Genomic DNA, 10,269 nt, shown 5'->3' on the forward strand with positions numbered 1-10,269 from the left:
CGCCAGTCACGTATTCAAACATTGTAGAGATGCTATCCAGCACCCAGTCCCCTCTTGAAATGATCCAGTTCACACTTACGTCGGGGTGCGAATTGGCATGCGTAGTTGATCCATGTCGATTCAAATGTGACGTAAACATACCATCAAGGCCTTCTGCATGAACTTTGAGCATCTGATTCACATATTGGGCAATCTGTTGATCCTTGGGGACGCGCGAAAACAGGTAGTTGTCGTCTCGCAGTTGCGCAGTCAGCATCATGCTAGCCAATGCATCCAACACGCAATGCTGATAACGTTCACGATGCCCAATAATGCTTTAAGGCTTTCGCGGCCGGATTTGTTGCCTTTGGTGCGCAGCAGATTCACCATCACCGCGCCATTCAGCGGATCAAATTTCAGCCTCACCGATCTCAGCTGTGCCACCTCATTGATTCGGCCAAGTAGATGCCAAAGAACAATTTGTAGAGCTCGGTTTTTCATTCCGATCCAGGAATTGGAATCCAGCATTTTCTCACAGAGCAGGCGCAATATCTCGTCAGTGATATCGTCCGCTGTGTTTTGTAACGTGATGCCTTCTTTCTGGGAATGTATTTTGAAGTCATGTTCTGACGCACTTTTACCTGGTACCAATGCAGGTCATTAAATAATTCGGTCTCGCATATTCTGACAAAATACCCTTTAAACAGCTAAGGTAGTTCATTGCCGTTTGCAGCGAAGGAGAGCCCGATTTCTTTAATTTCAGCATCATATGTGTTGCAAACTTCCGAATATTGTCTTCAGCGTCTTGTCGTCTTGGTCAGACAAATCGCTCAGATCAGTAATCGCTTCGAAGCCATCGGATTCAGAACAAAAGTTCAGGAACATTGTGGCCAGGGCTCTATCTTGAGCTAATGCAGACTTGCCTCGATTTGTATCAGCGATGTCGGTGTTCGCGTTGATCTCTTCTGTGATCGGAGGCAGGGATGTCAGTGGAAGTGACATATTTCGTGTCTATCAAATGAATTGGTTTGTATAATGAATTATTAAAATAATGTTACTTACAATAGATTGGAGGTGTATTTTTGAATGTATTTGGCTCTGATTTTGGAAAGCTGGATGAAAGCTGGAGAATTGGGCCTTACACTTCTGTTAAATGCCTATGAGACGATTTATCTGCAGTGTTTACTTCTTAAAAGCCAAATATTCGACAGCTATGTAGATTTAAAATCCGAATAGCGATGCGAGCGATGACTATTAGGAGCGCAAATTTTCATCTCGTATCTCACAAAAAAATAATTGCATTAGGCTTAAATATCGATCACTGGTTGCTGTAAGTGATAGATTAGAGATTCATTAAGGGACAGAAGATATCACAAACAAATACAATTACCGAAAGATTGGATGCTGCGTATTTTGACAATATTCGCCTCATTTGTATTCGTTAACTTTTCAAATCCTTTTGGGAAGAGTCATAATTCGGCCGACTCAAAACTTTAGTCCTGTTAACGATGAGATGGATGAACTGGCAAGTTTGATACTACTTTGTACAAGCAACTCAAACACTTATAACTTCTGAGCTATTCCTGTGGCACGATTCTGCAAGAATAATTGCATTCATACTCAAATTGCACTTTCCAAAAATTAAGTACTGGTATTCATAAAGATGGAAATGTCCGAGAAGCTCTTAAGTCCGCGTCTAGTTGGAGCGTACGAACCTAGTTCTAGTGTGTCTATTGAACACGGACTGTTTGCGTCAAAGCTTCTTTTGTGCAAAGTGCACAGTAAGTCATTACACTTGGTAGTATTTGTAGTCGATTTCACGACAAAGTCGGAAAAGATCTGTATTTTCACCGAAATTTGAACATGGGATGTTCGAGTATTGTCTCCAAGACAACTAGACACGCTTGGAAAGATATGTCTATTTTTGGTTCCAATGGGGTCTAGAAAGTGGCGGCTTGAGGGCTAGTTGCGGTTTTCACTCGCCTGGAGGCGCTCACCAGCAACGCAAATTTGCGTAGTGTGGCACCTCCAAGAGTGCATCCGCCGGATATCAGTGGGAGCATAGATGATGCAAAACATGACACCCTTGATTCTGATAAATCAACTTTTTGAAAGCTGTAACGATTAAATTCCCACTGTCTGGACGGGGGAGTTGAAGTGACCGTGAATTTGGTTATGCTCCAAATGGATCAACAGCGCGTCACGCTTGGGGTCTTCGAGCTTTAAAGACCGCAATATACAGAGCGCGCACATGCGTGCAGTATGTGAAAGGGGTCCCCACACGTCACGATCTCTTCAAAGTTTTATCGTTTGTTTAAAGTTCCTGTTCATTTGTCAAATGAGGCAAGATTTAGCGATCCATGCGCAGGAGTCAATTTTTCCGAGCTCAACAAAAGCGCTCAATCCTCAACGGGTGGTGAGAATAGTTATCATCTATGTGGAATGAAAGCGTGCGAATCCAACTGAAACTGTCGGCATCCACACTACCTCTTTCAAGAAAACGGTGGATCTCGCATTGAGCGTGGAGTGTAAATTTGTGCCGCGGGGGTCGGATACATTACCTAAAGTGGAAGCTCTATGAGCGTACCAGAAGAGATACGCCACAACCATGCTGAGGAGAGATAGAGATTTTTTGCTGTTGAGCATCGCCGTACTCACAAGTTTTCAAGAGCAAACGAGATACATACGGTCGGGGTTTCCATGAATGGTCATTCGTCGAACCAAACATCGAATTCCCGTAGGCGCAATGTGGCCAACTGGGAAAGAAATGAATTTTATTGTACCTAATGGAAGTTGTTATCAGTAGCACGTATTCTTTAAGGGGGCGACTTTCTCCAAGTAAAGTGAGGCTCACCGTTGAAGGTTATAGGCTTTTAATATCAATATCCTTGGCTATGCAGGCGTGACGAGTCGGGTTAGACGAAAAGCTCCGAGTAATTACGTACAACGTCTGACTGTCAAAAACAACAGAACGCGGAAGTTCTAAAGATGCCGATCACGGAAACAGTATTCGGCCGGCTCGCAACCGAGACAACGATGCAAGTGTTGAAAATAGCTTGGGCCTTCAGTGACATTTGAAGACATTGATGGCAAAGCTTCACGTTCATAAGAACATCTCTGAACCCTCTCCTACCTCCTGGACGTGGATTCGAGATAAGTTTAAGTCCAAGGTATGACATGGCTAGATCTGCAAAATTGATGGATCAACTGGAAGTTGATATATCATTTTCACTCATTACGCTCCTGACGGAGGTTTGGCGAGTCACAAATCAGCTCTGCAGATGCGCTACGGGTGAGGGTATGAAGCTGGGATGGCTTTTGTGCAGAACATTGGAATGTCCGAGCTGTCTGGCAATTAAGTGCCTCGAACACAGCTCGATAGGAAGCAGGGGCAGTAGTGCATGGTCTAATAAAGAATAGTGATAGGTTATCGTGGACCGCAGAGTAGCCTCAGGTAAGACAAATAGCAACAACTCTATGTAGCGGCCCCAAAAGTATATTTTGGGTGAGACGGCAAAAAACAGTTGTAAGCCAGGTCTTATATGACATGACCAGTAGAGAGGAGATTGAATCGGTGTCGCAGTCTTCTTTGCAGGTGTCGGTGGGTTGAGGGCGAATGCTAGTTGCGATGCGAAGGTCCAGGTCCTGAAGATAAGAGAAACATATATTCAGCGAAAAGGCTAGGCTCTTCATCCGTCATGGATGAATCTGTCTTTGAACCTGGAATTCACCGAGTGCGCTGAGTCGAACACCTTTTTTCAATGCTTTTATGTACTTCTTGTTTCGATGTCAAAATCTCACAACGTGGTGATTTGAGGTCCGCAACGTGTATACACCGGGTAGGAAAGAGTTTCATTACATTGCGTTGCTCCAAAAAATAGATATTGCTCCACACAGCAATTCCACTGTCTTGCCGTGCACTGGCACAAATAAAGCTTAGACTTGAAGAGTCCGCGCTAACAAATGCATTGAGGATCGCTCCAAAAAGATGCGAAACCAAGAGCTTCTAGCCAATTCAAGCGTAAGGTATAAAACAGGATTTACCCTTACTTTCTACTAATTACCAATTAATACGTCACACAATATCTCAAAATAGAAGGATCGAATTACTTGACGTGCGGCTAGCAGCCCCCGTGTACCGCCAATATCTCTTCACGGGTCCCCATTATCATCTTCAAAAAACAGATACTTCAATACTCATAAATATTCCAATAGCAACAAAGCGCAGTATTACTCTGTACGATCGTACAGTAGTTGTGACAATAATGCAAAAAATGTATGGAACAAGTACATAGATCAACAAAATTTTATTTGTATTGGTATCATTTTTCAAAAGCCTGGTGATAGCCTTCTAAAATTGTAGGTCTCTTAGATATGACTGACGATGATTTTGCTGATGGCAATGAACTTGGATGTGCCCAGTGCGTAGGGAAAAGCTGAGAACACTTACAAACATTTGATAATGGACCGGTAACAAGAAGTGATGATGGGTTAACATATCGAATTTTCAGCATGGCATTGACTTTCTGTGGTATTGGTCGTGCTCACAGTAATTCGCGAGTTGTGCATGCTAATGTTAAGTCAGATGCAGCCAAAATTTCGGTGCACACGCTGATTTTGAAAATGATGAACTGCTGAACAGCATGGTCGACTGCACTTCGTTTAGTGCCTGTTCCTGGTTAATTGATATTATCAACTGCTTGTGGCAGACAGTGATATCCTCCTCACTGTGGTGAGCACTCTGATCGCTTAATTGTCTGTCAATGCAGATGCTTGATATGGCTATGCACATAACTATTTTTTAAGGTATTTGATCATGATCGTGCAGAGCCAGGGAGTCAGATGTGGAGATCCTCATTAAACACTTGTGAGTTGCTTTTGTCACGTCAATAAGATGGTCGCTAATAGATCTAAGAGAGATGTATGGCTCCTACAAGTTTGGCTTCTGTGTTGCTTCATTACAAAGTAAGGTCGGCGGATAGATCCCGCAAAGAATATGTTGATTATAGATGGTCAGTGCCTCTGTCTTATGAGGACTTAAAAAGCAAAAAGCGGTTTCGTTAGTTCAGCTATTTGCACAAATACAGTGCAAACTTTGCCTACACGAGACAACACTTAAACAAGCCGGAAGCGAAGACTCGTTAACAACTGATCCCGATATTCATATGTTTGGGCTCTACGCGACAGTCGTGTCTCTGCTAATATCGAAGCTAAGGTAAAGCGCATGATCGTTGATGCCGTTGTACCAGAAGGTGTACCGAAACAGAAATAGATCCAACGCAAGCGATATGAAACCACCAGTTGGGATTGCGGTAAGTACATCAAGCCAACAGACCTTGTTCTCTGTGAGTATGAATGCGAAGTTGAAGACTCCTTCTCGTTCGTCTAGTGTCGCCAGTTTGTTGCAACGTTCTTTGGGATATGGGCTTCTGTTTGACGCTTTAACCTGATCGTGATCGAGAAGCCGGCGAACAATACTGGAGTGACGATAACTGATCACTGCACTATCCGGGTTTACTGCCTTGTCTGACCTTCTACCGTATGTGAAGGAAGATTTCATCACTGAAAATTGAACGTGTCCTTGCTATTTCAGTGAAACAGCCTTCGGTGGAAAACATCAAGATGCCATCGACGTATTTATCAAGCAAAGACACACTGGCAGCTATCCAAGCGCAGCCAGGATATTTTTTAACTATTTCAGCTTCCACCAATCCGCCAAAAGCATCTGTTCGAAGTCATATACAGCATCGCGAAGTCAGCGCGGAGTCAGTGGCGGCCAACGGATCTTCGAGATCTCAAGAAGGTTTGCAGAAACGCTATGACATAGACTCTATTGATGCTGCGCACTTCTTCGAGGCTATGTCTCCAACTCAAGCCGTCGCTCTACATAGCACCATCCGTGACTTGATTCTGACAACGATTCAGTAAAAATTCAAGCACTACTCAGGCCATTATTATCTTCAAACGGCTCCGCCTTTCCTCGTCTGACCGAAACTATGTTTTAATTGAACATACGCGGTGAAGGCGTTCGCCGCATAGTCGATGCGCTAAATGACTTAGCAACTAGTTTGTTGTCCAAAGCAATGGCAGAAATGCACTTTAGTTTGGTGAATTGTCACATCTAGAAAGCCTTGGGCCTTCAATGAAGTCGTGCTTAACGTAAACGGGTTAGCATTAGACAAACTCGATGCGTATCAGTGACTTCTCTACCAACACTAACTCGCCATGTTTTAGGACGCAAAGCTCAACAAAGGAGACTAACTATAGAAAAGTGAATACCTCACTTATCTATCTAACTCAAGTGCGCGCTGCTTTTGGTCTAACACAACATCTTCAAGTTTTAACGAGAGATTTAGCATAGGCCATGTGATGTACGTTCTGGCAAGTTGAGGATCTTACTGGTCAAGTATACACAATACAATCATAAAATCGTAGTTGAGAATCTTACTTGTCAAATATACCCAATCCAATCCTGCAACCGTGTTTGATTACTCAAGTTCATGCAATGCAACCAAGTGGTGTACATACATACTGATAGAAACCAAATACTTGGTGACTTATTGGCGCCATCCGCACTCACACCAGTCTAATCAGCTCCGATGACGATGACAAGGCTGCGCACATAGTCGTGGGTGACCTCAACGGCATATTCGACTCTATTTTGGATCAAGTCTCAACATTCCAACTACCCGATTATAGGCAAAGAAGAATTGTGCGTTTGGCCTGGAGCTTTGGGCTTGATCGGCAGATACCGTTTTGTACATCATGGCACAAACTATTTCACAAATTTAACGCACAATAAACATTTGATAGAACATTTCGCTATGATAAACCAGGTCAAAGATCAAAAATGGCATGACAAAGACCGAACACATGTAGAATTTAGGCAACAAGCAAAATTTATAAAAAAAATGAGACGCACGCCGCGGCAACATTCCCATTGACTCGATCGGAATCCAGACGTCATCAAGGTTGAAGTGGGTGTTTCGCGAAGAGGGCCCAATTTGGATAGAAAAGCAGATGATGAGGTAACTTTTTGGCGTCATATATATTATTTTTCTGTCACCAGCGCACGAGTTCGTCAGTAAAAACTCTACATCGTGGATAATTGCGCGAATCCGCTTCCGCATGATTTCGTCAGCTGAGCGGCTATCGGTGTATATATTGTCTTTTGATAGTGCTAAACGAGGTTGTCTTCTCGATAATACCAAGAAGCCTACTGCCTTTGTCTCCAGATACGCTGAATTGAATTTGAGCAAGCAAATGCGCGTGTAATGACTACAAGAATTGTTGCAGTCAAAGAAGTCATCGATTTCTTCAACTAGTATTCGAATAATGCAACAAAGTGTTATAACATCAAGCACAAACCAATCCCAGCGCGACGAAAATACGATTGAAGAAAGGAACGCAATGACCAAATTTTTGCAACAAGCGCTCTTTGGCTACCACAACAAGATTGGCCAGATCTCATCACCGTATTCTATCGTGGCGATAGGTCTGCGACTGTCGACCCTGCTGAATCGATGTGAAAGACACCCTGTACTCGGAATCGACTCTCGGGACAACATTCCGTGATTTTAATACTTATGAATGTTTGATTCTATCATTTTTGCTTAGCTCGAATGCTAGTACAGACAGCGGCTAAGCTGATGCATGTTACAGTGCCTGATCGATGCACCTATCACGACAAATGACTTGAACTGGGCGGTCATGAAATCCGCCCATGGAGAAGCGTAGATTCTCGACGTATTACCAATCGAAGAATACAAGGTTGCGTTAAGTGCATCCACAAGTTATACACAACAATCAATTATCCCAGGGAAAGATCTCTAAGTTTGAACGACGGGCGCGCCTTTTGCTGCTATAGAATACAGCAAATAGATTGCAGCCGAGAAACCAACGCTCATTGACTTCGCTTGACCATGTTGTTAAGCTTGATTTCAAGACTCATGCGCGGCGTGCTTCCGTCGCTAATTCATAAAAATAGAAGTGGTTTTCTATTCAATAATTAATTTCTCACTCTCTTGTTCGATTCCATAACTTTCAAAAATAATGCAAAGTCACATTCAAGACAAATCGCATCACTAACCGGGAAGTATCAGTAACTTTTCCTATCTGCAAAGTACATATGAATCGTACAATACCAAAAGGCTGTCGGGTTTTTTAGTCCATAGCACCCCTACGCAGCATACACACCAAATCACTGGAAGCATTCGCCTTAAATGGCATTGACACGTACCATGTACGCCACCTACATCTTTATCGTAAAAATGCTGCATCGATATCGTGCAGCTTTACAAAGTACAAGAGGCAACCGCAGCAGACACGCCAGATATACAAGTCGAGCTCTGTGGCGTTCGCATCCCAATTATGACAATTACCGCTTCATGATTATATCTCAAACTCCTAGATGCTATCTCAATCCAGCCCCATGCGTGATCCTAATATGCACTCGTAGCTTATGATAGCTCATATCCGCTGTCCACCACCTAACAATTCCATAGTTCCGCGATAACTGCGTAAAAATATACCCGCTGCCGATGTAAAGTTGATCTCATCATCGGCGCGTTGACATTTCAAATCTGAAGCAAGATCATCACTGCATTCTTCGCCAGATTTGCTATCATCACACGCAGAAACAGATCAGTTTTATTGAATGTAATTTGTGAATACATGGTCTCCTCCAGATACATTGTCGTTAGCGCGTTTAGTTTCGGTAAAAGAAAAGATTACTGTTCCTTGCCATTCCAGGCCGTGATCTACCATCAGACACCCCTATTTCGGCAACGAAATCAGGTCCGTTGTCTGTGTTTAAAGTTCTTCTTTGATCTTGCTGTCGAGACTGCACCGATATAGCTTTTAAGCGCAGAAAGTAGTAGACGATCAGGAGAATAAATCACTGTACGAAACCTGGCATCCGCATCCGGCAAAGACCCCTCCAGTGCTCGCGAGGATATGTATACTAGAGTACTTCACATCGTCTCTAGATCGTCGCCATTATAGAAAATGAGACGATGGGTGCTTGGGCATCACGTATGCGGGCTCCAGTTCACCGAACTTATTTATTTATTTATTTGGGAACACTCATCCCGATCGTTAAAATTAACACTTTTACACTGTCACGGTCCTTCACGGACTCTTTGTTTAAGATGCAATTACACCGCTCGACCAACTCCTTGTGGAAGGTTGACTTCATAGATTCCTAGCTGTTTGACAATTGGTTTCAACGTGATGTGGTCTAAAAGGAACCATAAGACAGGTCATCGATCTTCTTGCTCAAGTGTAATACACTTTGCCCACGTCATAGTGAGGGACCATATCCTCCACGTAGAGAGTGTCTTCTGCGGCAGTCAATAGCTATAGTAGGCGTTAAGTATCGTGGCAGGCTATAACCCACGACTTTTTAAGCTATACCAGAGTAGCTACTGCACCCTCGTTATCGCTTATAGTCGGCGTATCGGTCCAGGGTAAGCATGCAGCATTCCTCGCCCATTATTTATGATCTTTTCAGGAGATCTTCTTTGAGTATAGCCATGCTTCTCGCTCGCGGAGCAACAACGTCAGGATCAGTAATATTTGCAAGACCAACTATGAATACTTCTAGTGCTCTGAAACCTTGCCAACCCGCGAATCGTCACCGCACGTCAATGAGAGACGGGATTAAAAGCCACTTGGCGTCAACGGTCTTGCCGCGCTGATCGATCCAAGACTCGTGTTTTTAATGTAACGGCATACCTACGATTCAGTGGTACTTGTCTATCTCTCCGGCCGAGATGTTGAAGGCTCCAAATATTACAGCTAGGCCTTCAAGCCCTAGCCTTCTAACACAGTAGTTTCGTCGCGATCGTCGATGCTTTTGTATTCGATCAAATACCAACACACGAGCCGTAATTCCTAGTGATTATTTGCCAGATGACTCAAAACCTTCGTTATGAATTAATCAAGCCCCGTAAGCTTGAATGGGCGTTTTCACGGCAAAGCTAATAAGGTCCTGCCCGGCCATCTTAGGTGTATTGACATTGGTGTGGCATGTCTCGTTCACTCCATAGATGATGTACAAGCCTGTGTATGACTTTATCTCCTGATGTATGCCTTTTGAACCTCACCTGATAAGAGGTAGGACTTGTCCATGTAAATCGCCTTTTTTCGAGCACAGGTTGGATACCTAACATAGGCACCATTGTCACGCATTTCTCATGAGCATAAACCCATCAGATATCACCTTCTCTGTTTAATGCCATGGAGCAAATATGCGAGGGTGCAGTCGGAGAACAAGTGCTGCTCAGTCTC

General features: G+C 43.5%; 4 protein-coding genes across 4 annotated transcripts; 1 reads left to right on the forward strand and 3 right to left on the reverse strand.

Moving 5' to 3' along the window:
• Window positions 1-255: 255 nt before the first annotated feature.
• Window positions 256-981, reverse strand: PHALS_02245 (Integrase-like, catalytic core; the record flags this gene model as incomplete). Its single annotated transcript, XM_024716709.1, has 3 exons — window positions 256-620; window positions 676-791; window positions 863-981. The coding sequence occupies 3 exons, from the start codon at window positions 979-981 to the stop codon at window positions 256-258; spliced, it is 600 nt and encodes a 199-aa protein (XP_024582281.1).
• Window positions 982-5,601: 4,620 nt separating this feature from the next.
• PHALS_02246 (uncharacterized protein) lies at window positions 5,602-5,907 on the forward strand (the record flags this gene model as incomplete). Its single annotated transcript, XM_024716710.1, has 1 exon — window positions 5,602-5,907. One exon carries the CDS (start codon window positions 5,602-5,604, stop codon window positions 5,905-5,907), a length of 306 nt encoding a protein of 101 aa, XP_024582282.1.
• Window positions 5,908-8,448: 2,541 nt separating this feature from the next.
• PHALS_02247 (uncharacterized protein) lies at window positions 8,449-8,672 on the reverse strand (the record flags this gene model as incomplete). Its single annotated transcript, XM_024716711.1, has 2 exons — window positions 8,449-8,599; window positions 8,653-8,672. 2 exons carry the CDS (start codon window positions 8,670-8,672, stop codon window positions 8,449-8,451), a joined length of 171 nt encoding a protein of 56 aa, XP_024582283.1.
• Window positions 8,673-9,919: 1,247 nt separating this feature from the next.
• PHALS_02248 (uncharacterized protein) lies at window positions 9,920-10,160 on the reverse strand (the record flags this gene model as incomplete). Its single annotated transcript, XM_024716713.1, has 2 exons — window positions 9,920-10,060; window positions 10,086-10,160. The coding sequence occupies 2 exons, from the start codon at window positions 10,158-10,160 to the stop codon at window positions 9,920-9,922; spliced, it is 216 nt and encodes a 71-aa protein (XP_024582284.1).
• Window positions 10,161-10,269: the final 109 nt, after the last annotated feature.

This window comes from Plasmopara halstedii (assembly GCF_900000015.1).
Source record: "Plasmopara halstedii genome assembly, contig: Scaffold_1878, whole genome shotgun sequence".
Taxonomy (NCBI): Eukaryota; Oomycota; class Peronosporomycetes; order Peronosporales; family Peronosporaceae; genus Plasmopara; species Plasmopara halstedii.